The sequence below is a fragment of the Zea mays genome, chromosome 5, assembly GCF_902167145.1.
Source record: "Zea mays cultivar B73 chromosome 5, Zm-B73-REFERENCE-NAM-5.0, whole genome shotgun sequence".
Classification (NCBI taxonomy): domain Eukaryota; kingdom Viridiplantae; phylum Streptophyta; class Magnoliopsida; order Poales; family Poaceae; genus Zea; species Zea mays.
This window is the reverse complement of record NC_050100.1, coordinates 54,505,101-54,524,700: the sequence shown is the minus strand read 5'-3', so window position 1 is coordinate 54,524,700 and position 19,600 is coordinate 54,505,101. Positions and strand designations below refer to the sequence as shown.

At 42.8% G+C, this 19,600-nt stretch overlaps 3 protein-coding genes across 3 annotated transcripts; 1 reads left to right on the top strand and 2 right to left on the bottom strand.

Annotated features, from left to right (window-relative positions):
- Window positions 1–628: 628 nt before the first annotated feature.
- On the bottom strand, window positions 629–3,615 carry LOC100193250 (uncharacterized). The gene is made up of 3 exons (NM_001138399.2): window positions 3,254–3,615; window positions 1,556–2,550; window positions 629–981 (listed from the first exon to the last, which is right to left on the bottom strand). The coding sequence occupies exons 2-3, from the start codon at window positions 2,485–2,487 to the stop codon at window positions 960–962; spliced, it is 954 nt and encodes a 317-aa protein (NP_001131871.1). The 5' UTR covers window positions 2,488–2,550; window positions 3,254–3,615; the 3' UTR covers window positions 629–959.
- A 3,945-nt stretch (window positions 3,616–7,560) lies between these two features.
- Window positions 7,561–10,547, bottom strand: LOC100284880 (uncharacterized). Its single transcript, NM_001157775.2, has 5 exons — window positions 10,229–10,547; window positions 9,137–9,697; window positions 8,876–9,045; window positions 8,074–8,292; window positions 7,561–7,970 (listed from the first exon to the last, which is right to left on the bottom strand). Exons 1-5 carry the CDS (start codon window positions 10,331–10,333, stop codon window positions 7,811–7,813), a joined length of 1,215 nt encoding a protein of 404 aa, NP_001151247.1. The 5' UTR covers window positions 10,334–10,547; the 3' UTR covers window positions 7,561–7,810.
- A 214-nt stretch (window positions 10,548–10,761) lies between these two features.
- Window positions 10,762–18,826, top strand: LOC100285903 (OB-fold nucleic acid binding domain containing protein). The gene is made up of 10 exons (NM_001158792.2): window positions 10,762–10,958; window positions 11,076–11,204; window positions 11,301–11,398; window positions 11,490–11,531; window positions 11,667–11,744; window positions 15,883–15,961; window positions 16,058–16,315; window positions 16,608–16,675; window positions 18,295–18,363; window positions 18,449–18,826. Exons 1-10 carry the CDS (start codon window positions 10,854–10,856, stop codon window positions 18,531–18,533), a joined length of 1,011 nt encoding a protein of 336 aa, NP_001152264.1. The 5' UTR covers window positions 10,762–10,853; the 3' UTR covers window positions 18,534–18,826.
- The last annotated feature ends 774 nt before the right edge of the window (window positions 18,827–19,600 follow it).

Here is a 19,600-nt window from a genome sequence, read left to right as displayed (position 1 = left end):
AAGCGAATTCCGTGGTTAGTGGTCTGCCAGCCCCCATTTCTGTCGTCTGCCTCAAATATAATGTACACATTCTGAAAATCCTTTGGTTAGTAAAAGCTCTTGGTGCTACGGATCTTTTTATATACTGTAACATAAAAAAAAGAAGTAAAAGCTCTGCTGTTTGCATCCACAAAGTGATTTTGCTCCAAATGTGCTACCCACCAAGACAGCTGACCATTCGGGCACCAGTGTCGGCGATATCATATTAGTGCTTTGATCTGGTTGTTCGCTGATCAAGATAGGGTACTGCCAGCGACGTGGTCAGTCCAACTGGCAGGCAAATCGACAGGAATAGAGGTAAGCTGAAAGAATTCGCAAGGTGCTTTCCAGTTGTTATGGAACTCACCGGCAAGATCACTAAAACAATTGTAGTCCTAGCACGAAGCTCAATTATGTGGAGCAGGATGTAGAATGTACAAGACATGCGTTTATTAGAATAACACAGGCGGTAGGGTCAAAAGGAAACGTCAACAGTACGTGCCTTCCCTGCTTGTCTCAATATTATAGCATCTTAAACTAACTGAACAGCATCACCATGGACGGCTCAGAAGCTCTTATCTGAAGGGCTACCCAGCGAGACACGAGTCTCCAAACAAATCCCCATTAGAGCGGGCTGAAGTTTGTTTCAGGGTTACTATGTAAAACCGCGCTACATCGCAGAAGCATTCCGAAAAGAACTGTCACCAACATCCTATAGAGACGGGTGCTAAATATATACAAGATCGAAACTAGAATGACGAGGCCTGATTCAAACGAACAGCGAGGTTCTGTTGCTACTTTTTATGCACAGATAAGTTTGAACTGCGGCAGCACCTACCGAGGGCAGGTGGAAAAGGAATCCAAATGAGCGGAGTTACAACGTTACGTTGATCGGTAAATTGCATAACATCTATTCCTTTTTTTACTGCAGACCCTATGCATCAACGTCCATATCTTGTATCCCTACATCCACAGAAGCAGCATATGAAAAGAGTCAGATTTGAAAGACGAATTGAATTTTGTCAGAGTTCCATTTAAAGATGAAAATACTATCAACGGATAACACTGATTATATAGAACAGATCTAAATATTCCCTCGAGCTCGAGGGTGTAGACAAAATTCCAGCATTTTCTTAGGTGATGCATTCCTAAGCAACATACATTAAAAATTACACCCACGAAAATGCAATGTACAGAATATATATTGTGAAGCATTCATCATGCACATTAACACCCACAGGTGAGACAGGAAACATGCCAAAGAACAGGTCACCCGCTCGAGTTGGCACCATAGATGTAAGACAATTAGACAAGAACAAAAACTACATCATGCTGACGTTTGCCTTTCATGTTGTGTATTGTACATAATCTCCGTTAAGGATTTTATTTGGTTTATTCGAAATAGCATGAGCATGTTGTGCAACTGTGTATGTTTCGTCTTTTTGAAGGACCCTTGGTTCTTAGTACTACACATTTGCAATAGCATATACTCCAACCACATGTGAGGATTTTTTTTAAAAGGATTACTTATGCATACCTGTAATGGAAACTAGCCATTCTTCCCGGTGCTGCGATACTAGGAATGGCCCCTGTGACTATGTATTCATCATCAATTTCATCAAACCTAATTTCCCTTAATTCAACAGGTTGTGTCGGAACCACGAGGTTAAAATTTTCTAGATTAACCTGGTTGCCATTCCTCCTTCCACTGCCTATTCTTTCCCTTGCTCTGGATCTTCTACGACTTCTTGAAGATCTTGAAAACGCCCTGCAGAAAATACATGACCACCAGTTCGTCCTGACCCTGCGGAAAACTTCATAGTCCTCACCAGTGTCATCATCCCCATACTCAATCACATAGTCTCCCAGAACAATCCCGTTTGGAACTTGTGCATGTATTGTGCTCAAGACATCTACGATATCAGAAGATTGCTGGAAATTCTCCCAATCAACTTGCCTAGCAGGATCGATCTCTGAAGGGCGTGAATCAGGATGCTTTTGTTGCGTGTGCTTCTGAAGCTCATTGAAGTTGCCAACAAACGAGCAGCAATCCTCTTCACAGCACCTTTTCTTCTGATTAAGATGCAGCCGAGCCTCACCAATAACAACCCACCCAATAACATCACCTCTACACAAAGGGCAGCTGGGGCGGTTGTTTGCGTTAGACGGCACAATATGAATAATGCTATCAAGAGGAGGCACGGCTAAAGATGAAACTTTCACATTGGAAGGCAGTTCATATGCAGATTTAAACCTCTCAAGACAGTTTGAGCGGGTCTGGTCTGTATCGCAAACAAACGGCCTGCATCCCTTCTCATAAGACGTGCACCTCAGTAGCACTGCATTGTGAGGGTAATCAAGGCAGATCGGGCAGGTAACATCCTCCATCCAACTCTTATCAAGCTGTATGTCCAGATCAAAGGAGCTGTGCTTTACCACCTTCTTCACGATCAAGTTGCCTGAACCCATCGCTGAGGCACAGACTTGCAACGAGAACTCTTCGGCCTAACAGGTCCAGCTTCTCATTACAACCTACAGGACACCAATAGGCGAATCAGATCAATTCCAGCTTGCTCATTCGAAAATACAGTGCACAAATGATATATGTGTGATGATGAATAGACTGAGCATTTCCATCGAAAGACAATTGACAATATGATAAATAATAGTGTATCAGTGTATGGCAGCAAGGCAGAAACACCCTAATGTCCATGTAATGAATTCCCTACAACACCACATGACTATCTGACGCTAAAATCGGGAACTCACCGACAAAATTATTTGCCACAACCATAACTTCTAGTTCTGGTTAAAAAAAAAACTCAAACGATTCCTGGAAAAAATCCTCATCCAAGGAGAGATAAAAAAACTAGACATGTGCCTCTGATTCCGACCCCCCGAAATACCGTGTCCCAGGAGGGACGGGGTTCACTCGAACACCCCCTCACCCTCCCCCACCAACCCACCGCCACCACGAAAACATCGAAAAACAAACCAGCTAACTCCCACGGCGCGGCGTCAACTGAGATGGGCGGGTTCTGCGCGCCGATGAACCACGGGCGGGAGCGGATTGTATTGGACTCGATAGAGCACGCTAATCGGCAAAGTGAACTGAACCGATGAACGAAGCGGGGGGAAAAAATAAAATCCAGGAGCCTGGATTCAACTGCGAACGAAACAAACCGAAAGGGAAATCTATCTACCAAGTCAAACAAGGCAGCTGGAGGTCACTCACCAACACCAGACGAGCGAGAGCGACCAACGGCCGGACGGATGGGTTCCCCGCTCCGCTCGACCCGTCGAGGGGCGGCCGGCGGGCGCAGGGTGGGGGAGGCCGTTGCGGCGCGGGACGGGGACGAGGAGGAGGCGGCGGCGGCGGAGTGGCGCTCGGCTGCGTGCGTCGTCGCCTCGGTGAGGGGCCTCTAGTCTAGGTTTGGAGTTGGACTTTTTAGAGCCATTTGCGCTTGCGTGCGACGAGTGGAGAGAAAGGAGGGGAGGGGAGGGGAGGGGAGGAGAGAGAGTGGGCGGGGATGCCGGATGGGAGAGGAGGGGAGAGAGTGTCCTCGGGCCGGCGATCTGCGGTCCTTTGACATTTTCCGCCGCTTGCCTTGTGCGGCTTTCCCCTTCTTTTTCTTTTCTTTCTTTTTTTTCCTTCCAGATGTTTGGTCAAGTGTTGAACGCTTTTACTACCCATTTGTCGCTAGAACTCATTTCCATGGGGTTTTCATAAAAAAACATTGATTATTCACATGGAATTCATGTGCTCTGTGCTCGCAACATGGCCATGTAATCTATTGGTGATTTGGTGTGCTCGCCTCTCCGTATCAAACTGCAGCATTATATATATGTAGTGTATTTTTGTGTATAGTTTTAATTCCAACCGGAACAGTATGCATGTCTGTGCAGCGTCATTGAAGTCAAAAAAAAGGAAAAAACGATTGCTCTTTTGTCCTTTCACCCACGTCAAAACGTGAAAAAAAAACGTTGTAATAAACTGCAGAGTCAGTCAGAACTCAGGAGGACGTTTCTCCTTGACAGCGACGACGTGCCAAAAATTGCTGGTCGACGTCGACGATGTGGACGAATGCAAGCACAGAATAATAATGTGGTACCAAAAAAAGTGGGGAACTCCCTGCGCGTCAGCGTCACATCATCGGATGCGGTCCAAGAGGCAAACGGCAACTTCGCGTCTGGAATAGCACGTGGCACGCACGCACGCAAGGCAAAAAAAAAAAAAAGAAACGCACACATATGCCGGCGCAGGCCTGGACAGAGTTTTAACTAATAAGAATAATAAAAAAGGGACCCAGGATTGAATATAAATTCGTCTGTTTTCGCAACTGCAGAGTTCTAAGGCATAAAAATGGTCGGAAACAGTGTTTATTCATTAATCAGTTTGTAGTCATTTTTTATTATAAATAAATAAGATATATAATCTACTATACAATTTTATATTCTTGTTTATAAAATTGAGCATGTAAAGATTCATAAAACTTAAACCTATCAAAATAAAATGATATAAAAGTCGATATGGATTCGGAAACAAATTCAGTATTTTTCGCACCTGTAGAGAGCAAATAATACATAAGACGATTTATACAATATTTTGTTTTTATTTCTAATAATATCACTAATAATAACATAAGAAAAAATTAACATCAGATTTTATATATATCTAATTTAAAATATTAAATTTGTCATAACAGTTTCGGACCACTTTCATCCCTGGGCAAGAGGTACATGGAAGTTATATTCAAACTCGACATACCTTAAGCACCATGATGATCAGAAATGGAAAATAAGGAGGAGGGAAAAAAACATCGACGTTCATAAGGACCATCAACTGATGAGCATAGGTACACCTAGTACGTACGGTATAGTAGCTTGCGAATTGCGATGACCATCAGCTGATGAGCCTTCTCTTCACCCTCGACGTCCGCGTCCTCGTCGTCTCCGCCGTCCCCGTACCGCACCTTGCAGTGGCCCTTCCCGTCCATGTGTTTCTGTTTTCTGACAGCTCCTTCCCATCCTCCGATTCCGATAGAGCGGCTTCCCTTGCATGTCGAAAACAGAGCCTAATGTGATATAGAGAGCAAATTTTTTTTCTGCAGTCCGGCTGTAAACCAGGATGTTTTCAGCCTCTCACAAAAAAGAGAATAGACTTATATAGATCCACTAGATAACGTTTTAGTTGTCTTATTGACTTGCATGTAGGGTCTATCCATGTTGTAAGGGGCTGCAAACATCCTGGTTTACAGTAAATTTTTTCCCGATACAAAGATACTCGTATGTTACAATACAAACCAATTCTGAAGTATATATATATATATATAATATATATATATATATTATATATATATATATATATATATATATATATATATATATATATATATATATATATATATATATATATATATATAATATATATATATATATATATATATATATATATATATATATATATATATATATATATATATATATATATATATATATATATATATATATATATATATATATATATATATATATATATATATATATATATATATATATATATATATATATATATATATATATATATATATATATATATATATATATATATATATATATATATATATATATACCTTGCGTTTGAGGTTGTAGCGGTGCCAAGCGCCACGTTGCAGGTCGCCGCCGGCATCCTCGCCTCCCTCTCTTCTCTCGCTTCGGGCTGCTTCGGCGGCCGGTGAGCAACAAAGGCGCCTCACGTGGGATTTCTGGCTCCAACTCCAAACGACGATTGTGCTGTGCACGGTGATTGACCCACATCCAAACGTCTACCTATCCATGGGTTTGCTTGTCGAAATTTTCTAAACATGACAATGAACACTCGAAATCTAAATATCCTACAGTTTTATCCAATACGAAAGATAGCTATATAAGAGAATCTCCAATAGCTCCTAATTTATTAGCTCCTCATTAATATCTCTAGACTGGGAGCTCCCTAATAACGTTTTAGATTAAAAAAAAGAATCATTCTCCAATAGCCTCCTAAATATGTAAAAAAACATTACAAATGCTTCTCCTTGGCTTTTCTGTTGATCAAAGTACGTCTTGGACTTTTCTCAAGGAGAGTAGTACGTCTTCGACTTTTCTACTGATAAGAGCCGATGGTCTTGACTTTAAAGTCTTATTTGATTATGTCTGAATCGAAGAAGACCAATAGGATTAAATCTCAATCTATTTAATTTTAATTATAGAGGAATTTAAGATAGGTTTGTTTTGCTATCTAAGTTATTATATTTTATCTAACTTTTCTGTTTATGAATAATTATTCAATTCGAACGACTAAGTTTAAATAAATTATAACATATTTATTCACAGACCAAACAGACTCCTAGACTCATTCAGCCCGTGCCAGCCTCGCGAGGTCCGTCAACCTCTAGATCGGCAACACCCATCCCGTCCATAAGGACCACTACGACAACATTTACGTTGTTCTATCCCGCGAGAAGCATTTCCTCCTGCTGCTCCCCACCGAGCACCGCCGCCTCGCCTCTACATCTGGCCAGTCGGCCCCTCGCTCCGCCCGCATCCTAGGGACGACGCTGTCGTCGTCGCCCGTACGGCAGCTGGCCTAGCTTCTTCGTCGCAGCTCACTACGGCGCAGCAATCGCAGCCCACACATGCGATGCGACGAAAAGCTGTCGAGCCACCAACAGAGGAGAGTGAGGGACTGCGCAACCGAGCGTCAGTTGATGCTTAAGCTGGAGACAGAAGAGCCGTGGAGCAGCGTTGACCCGTGTCCGACGTCGTCTTCGTTGGGTTCAGGCTGGGGATTGGGAGGAGCTAGTGCGAACATTTACGCAGGGAAATAGGTTTTTTTACACGTGCAGATGGATAAGGAGGGTTAATTAGGATCTGTTGGAGGATTGATTTTCGTTTATCCTTAAATTATGGTTTGGAACTAAGATTACTGGTATTTATTGGAGACGGTCTAACAATTTTTTACTCACGGATACGTTGATTCGCAAAATATTTATTTGTTGGATAGACGAGTACGAGTATATATATGAATACTACCCATGCCTATATATCTACGATAAAATATACCCACATAAGGTTGTCTTCATTTCGAACTTTACAAAAAATTATCATTTACACGATTCATTGCTCCTCTATTTTACACGATCCACTGTCACCCTATTTTATACAATCCACAAAAACAACCTAATACCACTATTGGCATCTAATAAAACTTAAACCCCTATTTTTTTATACGATCCACTGTCTCTCTATTTTATACAATCCACAAAAACAGCCTAATACCACTATTGGCATCTAATAAAACTTAATTTCGCTAAAAGAACATCCTTCTCCAGTTATCGTTTGTTCAAACAATCAAGTTATGCAAATCATATGGTTTGTTATATTTGAAATCAAACTTTTTTTTGATTGTTTGACTTTTTGAGTGATTAATATATTAGAGTGAAAGATAGTATTCAGGGAACGGATATAAATAACCCGACAAGTACAATTTTTTGTGATGAATATGAGCATCAAACTTTTTTGCCCAATTTTTTAACAAAATAAAAACTAAACATGTTCAATGAGGCGTCAGCAATTTCCGCCATAATGGCAACAGCTGCTTCCGCACCACAGAGTTCAACAAAAACTATGGAAGGTGTAGTCCTATTCCAAATATCTTAAGCGCCAACGTTGTCAGCGACAGACAAGAAACCATAAGACACCATATAAATGCCAGGAGAAGCTCCAGATAGGGTGCAGGAGAAGGCAGTGTTGTCTAGTGCGGGCAATTCTTAGGGAGGTTCCGGATCACATTGCTCTTCATTCCGATCTTGTTCCGCATAGTCTCGACCCCGGTCCTGTTCATAGCACGGAGAACTTTCAGCCTCACCATCTGCTCCTTAGACTGCACTGTCACCAAACCCATGCTCTTGTAGCTGCAGTAGAAACAGAGATCATACGTAATGGTGTCAAACCAAAAGCTAATGAAGTAATACGAAGACAACGCAATGAACAAGGGGACAGCACAAAGATTCAGACCTGGAAGCTAGTGAAAGTGCAAGCGCACGGTCTGGTGCAACAGAAGGCCGTGGTTTCTGGCGATAGTAGCGCATAAATTCCCTAGAGCCAAGGGTTCTGACCCGAGTGCCTTTCTCGCTCTTGTTTGTTATTACTAGCTCAGACCCACCGATTCCCAGCTCAATGTTGTTGTTCAAGTCATCAACAGCAATCAACTGCTTGCCTTCTGAATCAACATAACTGCAGCAGAAGTAATATTGTAAGATGCGTACAAGCTTCGTTGACTCACAAAAAAAACTAAGATTATCTACAAAACCGAATAAGGTATGTACAGATCTCCAAAACTTTTACCTTACTTCTCTACTTGTTATAAAAAACCCTAATATTGTACCACCATTAAGATTGAATAACAGTCTGCATTCTCAAAATTATTTTTTGCCAATGAACAAATGATGCACAAGTTTAAGCAATTTTATGGAATATCGGGGAATCACACTTCAACAGCACAACCCAAACAGTAAGACAACAACATGATCAGACAGCTAAGCAAAACATGATAATACGATATGGGTTTCTGAAATTAAAAAACACATCCAGCAACCTATCAACACTAATATGCAGAAGTATATTTTATTATGACTAGAGTCCACGGTGCAATCCAGTCTTCAGATGAATACGGTCTCAGTATGATCATTCCCTAAGTGAAGTGCTAAGGGATGGCCAATTACTCAATTCCCAAATTAAAACCCATAAGAAAACAGGAATAAGCATTGACCGTTTAAAAATAACAAACTTAGTAACATAGAATTGAACCGAACAAAACCTGCTGCTGTAATCATAGAATTCCTCGAGGTCAGCATCTTCATCATCTCCACCATCTCCATACCGCAACTTGCAATGCCCCTTTGCATCCATGTGCTTCCTGACAGCCTCTAGACTGAAGAAGGACTGGCATCTGTCATTGCAGTAGAGGCAGATAAAATCACGCTTCACCTGCAGGTAGGATAACCAATTCAACGTGAAGATTAAACAGCATGCTTGCACACATATGGCATTCGATATTACACTGGTGAAAAATGTATACCTTCAGTCCAACATAAGTAAGAAGACCACTGGGATCCTTCAAGTATTCACTGTCAGGTATGAAAAACCCATGCTTCTTATGCATATGGACCATGCAGTCTTCTATGGTGTCATGCTTGAGGTCACACATGAAACACGACGAGATATCCAACTCTTCAAGGTCATCCATGTCATCATCTGATTTTGAGGAGTGCTCATCTTCTTGCATGTTTGAAGTAGACTCATCAGCCAACTCCATCTCACTTGGGTCAACTTCAACCCACTCTTCTTCCTCATCGTCGTCTTGATCCTCCTCTACTGCAGATGGAGCTCTTCGTGAGACTCGTTCAGGAAGTGGCTTGACTATCGTGATACCAGCAATAGAGGCATTGGGCTCCTGAGAGGCTTTCAAAAGATGTGATCGCGAGTTAAGATGCTGCTCGTGAGCTTTCGAGCTTCTGTACTCCTTTCCACAAAGAGCACAGCTGTAAAGCATTGGGGTGCTAGCAGGCTTGCTCCCCTCCGCCAAAGCAGCTTGCCTAGCCAGAAACAGAGCCTCTGTGACACCAGGAACTCCAGCCACCTGAAGAATTTACATATCAAAACAAAACATGACTGAAGTTCAACACGCAACGCAAGGAAGCAATAACATAATAAAACAGACAAGAAGAAGTTGAACAGTTCTAAACACGTAATCCCAATTATAACCAGCACACAAATTTACCAATATATGTTTGTTTTTTTGTTCATAAGAATATGAAAATATCATGTTGTTTCTTAATCTAATTATTTCATGACTGAACTGGAACTCTTCAAGTATCTCACGGACCCAATTTTAGAAATTAGAAATCCACAGTAGTACCTCTAGTTATTCACATACAAACATCACGAAATCATAAAAAAAACTACAAGGCTCAGGTGCAGAGGCTGATGTTTTGCAAACATTCAAAGGCCTTACCTGTTAAGAAACCCAAAATCCCGATACCGGAGTGTCTTAATCCTCAATTCCTCTCATTCTAGTCACAAGTCATGCCGCATGAACCGATGAACCTAAATACCTAATACCTAGAACTCGCTAGCGGCAGAAAGTAGGATGCGGAGGGGGCGACGTTACCTTGCGCTTGAGGTTGTAACGGTGCCATTCAGAGCGGTAGTGAAGCCGCTGCTGCTCCTCGTCGTCGAACCCCGCGTTGCACGCGTTGCAGGTAACCGTCGGCATCCTCACTCAGCCCTCTCTCCTCTCCGCTAGCTTCGGATTCGGCTTGCTCTGGCTGGGGAGACTCTCGCTTCTCTCCTTCTCCTTCCGGTGCAGCTTCGCCTAATCGCCTTGTACGCGGCGGCGCTGCGGTGGTGAAGAGTGGGGGGGGAATGGCGGCGGGGCGGGGGAGGAGAAGTAGGAGAGGGCAAGGGGGCCGCGTTTGGTTCTGACGTTGGCGCTTAGGTCAGTCAGGCAGGCCTCAGCTCTCTACCGTCTTTACTTGTTGGGCCTTTGTTTGGACTCCGCGGGGACGAGGATATCGGCCGCCCCGAACCGGGCCAAGGGCCTACGGTCACAGCACGCACGCCAGGCCGAAATCACTTAGCAGCGGCCTGCGGGAGGGCACCCAAGCCATTTTTTCCCGCTCAAACGACTGCCGCCACGGCGCCATCACAGGCCGACACTCCACTCGATCAAAATCCCTTCGTCGTCACCGTCCCCACCGAAACCGCAGTACCGTACCCGTGCCGACGCGAGCACGATGGCCGCCGCGGCCTCCTACTTCACCGGGCCGACCATCTTGCCGTCTCAGCGAGCCACCGCGGCGCCTGACAATTCCGCCGTCGCCACCCCTTCTCTGGCTAAGGTCTGTTCGTAATCTCGATTCCTCGTGACTGATTTCCAGCCCCCCCCCCCCCCCCCCCCCCCCCCTCTCTCTCGCCGAGCCCTAAATCGCTAACCCCGTCCGCCGCTCCGATTGCAGTCGCGTGACCCCCGCTGCTCCGGATGCTCTCCCACCACCGTGCGCCACATCGCCCGCTCCTTCGCCGCCGCTGATGCGACCAGTGGTGGCGACCCTGTCATCTCTATTGACGGCGTCGACGCCACCAATGTAAGCCCCCGAGCCTCGGACCCCCCAGAGCTGTATCCGTGCGGGCTCGCTTACTTCGGTATTGCTCTGGGAAAATCCCCCAACTCGCGCGTGTAGGTTTGGCTTCTGGGGAGGGCGGTGAGCGTGATGAACATGGAGGCTGGCGTGTCATTCACGCTCGATGACGGCACCGGGCAGATCGCGCTCATGCGGTGGTGAGTCCCGAACTCGCGATTAGTGTTTCATGCTTTCGCTAGATGCAGCGCTGAGGCTGTACAGTATGTGACATTTTTTCATGAGATGCAGGATCACTGACGATATTGATGCTAAGGAAGTGTCTTTCGTCCAGTATGTATATCTGATGTTGGCAAGCGCTGAGTTTAGCTTTTTTAAGTGATTTAAGATTTTGGCATTTTGCTTTTAGCTATCGGGAAGCTGATATGATGTAATTGTTTTTTTACTTGTTTGTTGGTGTATATGAAGGAATGGTTTATACCTCAAGGTTCAAGTTACTCTCGTAGGGTTTCAAGCTAAGCAGCATGGTTTTGCTCACTCTATTAGGTAAAGGATCTAAGTTCCTTTGGTACCGATGGCTTTTCTACCTCATTTTCTGTATGCATACAATTTTAGTTGGACTTTTAATTTTGATGGAATGCTTGTCTTGTTTGCGAAATTTTACCAATATAATTCGTTACCGTAAAATGGATCTTAATTGTTCATAGAATGTATTCAGGCTGTTTATTCAAGATTTACTGATCCAAATTTTTATCTATGCATAAAGTTTGACTGTTGCTTTTACAGTAAATTTTTAATAACGTTTCAGTGAGATAAGGTTTATCATAAGAATGGAATGCTAGCCTTGTTATTAGGATATTTTTATCAAAGCTGATTGGAATTGAAGTTGAATCATTTCTTGAGAAAGATGTAAGGGCAAGTGAGCATGCATTTGTGTAGGCATTGCCTCCCTTATCTCTTATTGTGGTCCCCTGCCATACATTTTGACCATGAAAACATGGTCTTGCTCATACTAATTATTTTTGGGCTCTAACCCGTTATCTCACATATAGATTTAATTTGTTATTGTTGGATGAAACTGACATTAAAACTTAGAAGGCTGCATGCATTTTCATTGGAAATTAAGGCTGGTTTACTGTCTTTCCGTGTTATACTTGTTCCTATATTTCTCAGTTTGTTTAGTATTGGATGGGGTAAAAATCAACTCTTGAGTGGGCCGAGTATTCCATATATATCAGGTTACATGGACTGGGCTCTAGGTCCATTATATTTAGACAGAAAAGACACAATCTAGCACCCCCACAGGCGAAACTGTAGCCACGACAGACATTGAGACTATACCAAAACTTCGAGAACAATAAGGAGGGATCATTCTTAGTGAAGATGTCAGCAAACTGTGAGCTTGTCGAGACGTGATGAACGCGAACATCCCTGACAGCAATGTGCTCATGGATGAAGTGAATTTCGGTCTCAACATGATACATGTGCTAGTGTTCGACAGGGTTAACAGATACGTAGACGACGCTGATATTGTCGCAATGGACAAGCGTACTCTTGTTTGAGGTCAGCAGACCGTTCGCACCTCACTTTTTCTAACAGCTTTGATAGGTTTTCAACTGAAAGTAGTCGTTAAAGTGATGGACAAACCGTCCGGCCAGAGGACGCCGACCATCCGTGAGTGTGCAGAAAGGGGGCGGTTTGCCTATAACGGCTAGTTTTTGGAGGTGTGCTATAAATAGATGGAGCACGGGTGTTGGACACATCTCTTTACCATTTGAGCCATCTATTGAGCACATACAAGCTTTCAAACCTCTCTCACTCACACTCTTGAATAGGGATTGCATTCTAGTGAGTTTGGAAGTGCTCTAGTGCATTGCATCAAGTTGTTGATCCTTGATGCACTAGGTGATTCATCAAGCAAGTGTCGCTGATTTGTTACACTTAGAGGTTGCCGCCTCATACATGACTTGGTGAAGGATTCTCCGACGAGAAGGTTGTGGAGAGGTCGCAGATTCAGTTGTGAGAGACTTGCGCTTGCCTTACCGGAGCGGTGAAAAGTGACATTAGTTGAATCGAGGTCTGAGCGGTTCTTTGACCATTCGGCTCAAGAGATTACGGTGTCTTCATAGAGGAGCGGGTGAGTGCATTGAATCCACCTCAACATGGATTAGGGGTGATTGGCAAATCACGGAGACCACGCTAGAAAATCCGGTGTCTTGCTTGTTCATTACATTGTTTCATCACTTTTACTTGTGTTTTCTTTGTATCATCTTTCATTAGCTAGGCTAGAGAATTTGATTCTCTTGTTGTACTAATTAAATTTGCTAATGCTCCGATTGGATGTTGATATTGGAGGGCATGGAATTAAATTGGGTTCAATACCAAATCATTCATGATATTGAAATGAGATGTAATTCAAATTCCATTGTTTGGATGTCACTGAATTAGAGTTTGAAATTAGGCGGTCTAATTTCATGCAATATAGATGGGTGATGCTCTGTATTAGGAGAAAGTTTCTAGCTATAGTCCAATTCCAGATAATTGGGTCTCTGATTCCAAATCTCAATTCTATGCGCAACCAAACAATAGAATTTTGGAAAGCTGATTCCACTTCCCAATTCCACGCTCCAATATCTACATCCAAACGAGGTGCAAGTGTCTTTAAATTTAGTTAAAACCGTCTATTCACCCCCTCTAGCCGGTATCCTTAATCCTACACCACCCCAAGGATCTAGGAGAGGACCACTGCGGCACTATCCATCCATCGCCATGAGGGGGATAGTAAGGGTCGTCGTGTTGGTGAGAATGTGGTTATTGAGTGCGTAGCGCTGTAGGGTGAGGAGGATGAGGTTACACCACCGGACGTAGATGGAGAAAGCCGGGTCGAGGATGACGTGAACTAGAGGGAACCATAGGGGGCTTTGGGCGAGGCTCGAGGTAGGGAGGGCCAAGTAGATGGAGCTCAACTTTGGCAAGCTGCCTGGCGAGGGTATCAGCAGCAGTGTGTTCTTGCTCCCAGGCGAGAGTAGCAACATGTTTGCACTCCTAGACAGCTGCCGCAGCGACCTTAGCACCCGTGAGGGCCGTCGCCAGAGTGGATTAGGCAACCGACACATCAACGGGTGGCAGAGTCGGTGGATGCGTGAAAAACAGAGATGGCCTGAAGTAGACACCTAGAATAGAGGGAGTGGTATCTAGGGTGGCACCTATGGCCAGATTGCCCGGGACCATGCCGATGACATCGAGGCCGGCAGAAACGAGGCCCTAGCTAGCCACACCCAAGCTGATTGGAGACAGGCCGACAGTGGCTAGGCCATGGCCTGGGCCAGCTACGCCCAGGCCAAGGGTGGCTGTGGCTGCAGCAGCGCTGGCCGACAATGGTATAGTCACAGGAGGGGTGCGTGCATGCCAGCAGGGGCAGGCGACGACGCGGGGTGCTTAGGGGTGATAATGGATCACGATCCAAATGCTTCTTCACAAAATGGTAGGGTGCTAAATAAATTTTAGTTCAAAAATGAATATAAATAGGGCCCGATCCTAATCCGATCCGATCCTTAAATCTTATATTGTAACATTTAGAGCCTATTGTCACCCATAGGGATGCCCAGGCCCTGCACCAGGGGTGGAGCGCCGACGACAACTGTAGGGGTGACAGCGTTGGCGGCAGGAAGAGATAGGGCAGCTGGAGGGCAACAACGACGACCCATCAGCGAGAAAGGGGTGAGGAGTGGGGAAGGCCAGCCATGGCCCCGACGGCGGCGGCAGTAGGAGAAATCCGCCGTCGGCCAACGGGGGTAGGTGGCGGCTAGAAGAGGGGAGGATAGAGAGAAGCCTAGATAAATACCATATTGGATGGGGTAAGACCATGCTCAATAGAGCATGCATATGACCATGGAAGACAGTTTTGCAACGTAGATTGCACTATTTACATAGTAGAGTTTGAAATAGAGAGAGGGATAGAGGATGAGATAGGAAGACTGCTGGAGACAGCCTAAAAACTCCAATCCTTAAGTGGACTGAGTATTCTATATATCAGGTTATATGAGCTGTGATCTATGTCCATTACATTTACACAGAAAAGACAGTGTAACATCTAGTCTAGGCAGTACACTCTTCTTTGAGCTTGCATTTGGATAGGATTAACGTAAAGCTTTATAGGTTACATTTTGTAGTGAATGATAAGCACCGTTGATGATGGATCTGATCCTTATTCTACACTAAAGAACTTTATTTTAATTGTAGTCCTTGCACAACTTCTTCCTTTGGGTTGATCTTCTGAAGCCTAGTGCCAGCTGCAATACAATATCGTCCACGCTGGAAATTGGATTAGTTAATAATCTCTTATATTTTGTTAGTTTCAGAGTGAGGAATGTGACAAGTAACTATTCTGTAAGAACCTAGCTTATTATTGTAGCGTATGTTTATGAATACTTGATCGTTTCTTGCTTATTTGTATTTTGTAAGTTCCAATACATCTACCATGATTTTAAAAAAAACCTGTACCAACTTTTACAACTGTTAGAATCCCGTTTAGGGTTTTGGCTGAGTCTTCCTGTAATTATCTGACTACCCTGTGTAATAGGCTTGGCCAACTACTTGGTCTATTTAATACACTCCCAACCCCGATTAGGGTTAGAGTTTCCCACAACAACTAGTACTTAGATCATTGTAATTTTGTTTACAGGCCTGTTACTAATTTCAATGAATTGGCGCTGCACTTCATTGAATGTATGTATGTGCATTTGGAAAATGTCCGGCCAAAGGTGATTAGAGCAAATGGCAATTTTTTGTGTCAGTTATATTTTGATGTTGTATGAAAACACAAGCAGACAAGCTGTTATTTCCTTTTCATTTTGAAGATGAAGGATCAATTCCCTCGTGCTGTTCAAGCAAATGTGTCTGCTCACGAGATGCAAGCTCAAGTCGCTCACACAGTTCAAACAAATGTGCCTGCTTATATGCCCTTCTCTGGTGGAGTAAGAGAGCATCACGTTGATTTTGCTCCTGAAGTAAACCAAGGGCGATTCCCTTCATCACTTCAAACAAACGCATCTACTCATGCACCCTTTTCTGGTGGAGTTGGAGAACAGCAAGTTCACTTTACTCAACCCAACCAAGTAAGAAACCTCTTTATTTTATCACTTTCAAAAGTTTCTTGCTAAAGTACGTGAATCTATGAGTCAGTCATGGTATTTACCTGAATCTGATTGTGTTGATCTTGATCTGCAAATTCTACACTTGAGCATTATGATATTCTGAATTGAGATAGTTCATTGCCTGTCCTAGCACTTTTCATTGCTACCTTATATTATATTCGCCAACTTATATCATTCACTGTCTTTTCTATTGGGTAAGTATGTTTGCCTAATTGCCTCTTCTAACTGATTGGTTGAGATAATTTTTGTTCAGTTTACTGGTGGACAACAGCACGATCTGCAAAGTATGGTTTTGGAGGTTATGCAACAACCAGATATACTGTAAGATGATATTTGCTTTAAACTATGATAAACGATAGAAGATCTTAAGCAGTGTTAAACTTTGGCTTAGGTGGCTATGTCAGTTTGTATTGTTTGTGTTGTTCATTTCGGTCTAGCTTGGACTCCTCTTTTCTTCTTAATATAATGATGCGCAGTTCTCCTGCGTGTTCGAGAAACAAATGTTAAACTTTGGCTGTAATAATTTGCTTATTTGTAGTCACAAGCTTGGGAAGCCATAATCCCAGTAATTGAAAGTTAGTTCCAGCCTTACATACATTCTTGATTTGCTATTCTGGTGCCCTGCATGTATTTCAGTGTGTTCCAAAAGGAGAGTTGGACAGTTCATTTTGAATATGTACAAGCTAATTTTATGTTCAAATAATAGTTAAAAGAACGTAGATCAACATTGATTTGTGAGAGAGTCTAGTGGCATTCATTCAGTTACATCTTTTAACATTTAAATGAATATGATTTTTGCTGCTTCATTTGGATATTATAAAGTGATGATGACCTATGCTGTAACTACATGGACATATTTTAATCATAATGCACATAAAAAACTGGTCTGATACCTACATCCGGTGTGTTTTGATGCAAGCAGTGTGTCGTGAAGTAAGCTGTAACAATATTATGGAGTTTCACAAAGAACCTAGTAATCTAATCTGATTCCTGCCTGATCCTTTTGTTTGAAGTCTTATATGTAAATAACTTAGGTGACTATATGAGCTTTGTCAAGTCATAAATGTTAAAGCTATGGTATGTTACTTGTTTGGTGATCTTCTAATTTTTCAAGGAATCAAGATGATTGTCTCTTAGTTTTTTTGAACGAACGACACGAGATTGTGCACGTTTCTATTAATAAAGAAGAGAGTCAAGCAGTAGCCAAGAGGCACCGCAGGAAGAGTACAAAAAGATTACATAATTACACCAGAGGTAAAAGCGCAAGAAGGTGCTTAGCACCTGCGACACCCCACAGCCTTGCCTCCGCCTTAATTGCTGCTAGTAGGTCTGCCACTGACCTCTCTCGCCTTTGGAAAGTGTTGTTGTTCTTTTCCAGCCAAATTTGCTAGACCACCGGCAGAAGCAGGGAGCGCGTCCCCTTTTTGGGCACAACGGATGAGCCGACCATGAACCACCACTGCTTGATCGAAGTGGAGTCCGTCCAGGTAGCTGAAGATAAATGGCCGATGGAGAGCCAGGATGCCAGGGCGTCCCGAATTCTCCTCGAGTAGCGGCAACCAGCAATAATGTGATATTTGTCTCGGGGTGCCCCATGTAGAGCGGACAAGAAGGACTATGCGGCCATCCACGTGCTGCGAGCCTATCCGAGGTCCAAACCCAGTTGCGGATGATAAGCCAAGCGAAGAGTTTGCATTTAGATGACTCCCATGGATTCCAAATAAGGGCTTTGAGATTGAAACAAGTGTGACCCATGAATTGAATCCAGTTGTCTCTTAGTTTTCAGTCGAATCAAAATTCCCTGTTTGTCCAATTTTGCATTGGGCATCTTCTCAACTAAGATGCCTAGTATTTCAATCCTCACATTGATTCTCCAAGCATGTATTCTTGTTTTGGAGTTCTGAATTGAGCAATTGATCATTGCTTTCATTTTTATGCAGTGCACTTGAAAATGGAGTACATGTTGATGAAGTGGCAAGGAGACTTGGAATGCCAAGAGCACAAATTATGTATATAACTCTCTCGTCATGTATTTCATAACATGCTGACATGCACATGCATTAAGCTAAGTCTTATGTACCTTTAAACATGCAGGGCCATTGCCCAGCGCCTGGTCGATTTGGCCTGCCTCTATTCCACTATTGATGATTATCATTTCAAGTCTCTTTTAAATGGTTGATCAATGTTATCATCTTCAAGACTAGTATAATGGCATCTGGGATTATTGGCAGTTTTTAGGTACTGAATAGCATTCGTCTACATGTTTTAAGTATGCACATCTATTACATGCATTTTTTTCTTTGTACTGAACACCCGTTTTTTTAGCTGCTAAGCAAATTAGTCAGACTGTCAGACATGCAGATCGATTAGAAACTTGGAATGTCAGATCATTGGCATGCTGCAGTTGCTGGATGGCTTTGTACTGTTTATTTGTTTTTATTCTACTAGAATATACAGCGCAATCTTCTCACTCATTTGTTTCCGTGCTTCCTTCTGGTTGCCATGCTTGATCATCTTTTCTAGGGTTTTTTTACTCTTATGAGTTATGAACTTATGATGTGATCTTGCCTTTTTTTAGGCTTTGTTCGGTTATTCCTATCACACATGGGTTAAATGGGATTAGAAAACGTTATGAAAGATTTTGACTTGTTTGGGATTTAAACCCACTCAATCCCACCCAATCCATATAGATTGAGAGTAAAACGAACAAGCCCTTATATGTTTACTATGTCATAACAATAACATGGTGCTCAACTGCTTATCATGGGTTTCAGTTTTTTTTCCTTTTGCCAGTAAATTTTACTGGTGTTTATAGTTCAACTTGTGTTTCAAATATAGTAATTGTCTTGTGTTTGCAGTTGATTTTGTGTTTCAATTGAGGGTGCCTTGGGAATCAAATAAGAAACAGTAAGAATAAATGAAAGATTGGTGGTTTGGTCTGAAAAATGAACTCTTCAACTTGTCAGACCAACCACTTAATCCGTCTTACTACCCATATGTTAAACAGATTCTCTTCTAGTTTAGGTTATCTTCTTTAGGCCACATAGTCAAAATAAGTCTATCTGCTCGGAACAATAATTGTGTACAATAGCTTCCTGAATCCTGAGTATGGTCACCTAAGAAAATCTTTTTATTTTTCGGGATCCATCTACTGATCAGAATTGTACACATGTTATCTTAAAGCTAGTACGTCAAAGATTATTAATTGCCCAATCCAACTAACACCAGTTTGCCACTACATTCATT

Excerpts from the sequence above, each read along its gene's own strand:
- LOC100193250 (NM_001138399.2), bottom strand. The coding sequence starts at position 2,487 with ATGGGTTCAGGCAACTTGATCGTGAAGAAGGTGGTAAAGCACAGCTCC. Across the intron at positions 982-1,555 it reads ATGGCTAGTTTCCATTACAG|GGATACAAGATATGGACGTT; the intron begins GTATGCATAAGT and ends CTGTGGATGTAG.
- LOC100284880 (NM_001157775.2), bottom strand. The coding sequence starts at position 10,333 with ATGCCGACGGTTACCTGCAACGCGTGCAACGCGGGGTTCGACGACGAG. Across the intron at positions 9,698-10,228 it reads GTTACAACCTCAAGCGCAAG|GTGGCTGGAGTTCCTGGTGT; the intron begins GTAACGTCGCCC and ends TAAATTCTTCAG. Across the intron at positions 7,971-8,073 it reads GCACTTTCACTAGCTTCCAG|CTACAAGAGCATGGGTTTGG; the intron begins GTCTGAATCTTT and ends TTTCTACTGCAG.
- LOC100285903 (NM_001158792.2), top strand. The coding sequence starts at position 10,854 with ATGGCCGCCGCGGCCTCCTACTTCACCGGGCCGACCATCTTGCCGTCT. Across the intron at positions 11,745-15,882 it reads GGTTTTGCTCACTCTATTAG|GCCTGTTACTAATTTCAATG; the intron begins GTAAAGGATCTA and ends TTTTGTTTACAG. Across the intron at positions 18,364-18,448 it reads ATGCCAAGAGCACAAATTAT|GGCCATTGCCCAGCGCCTGG; the intron begins GTATATAACTCT and ends TTAAACATGCAG.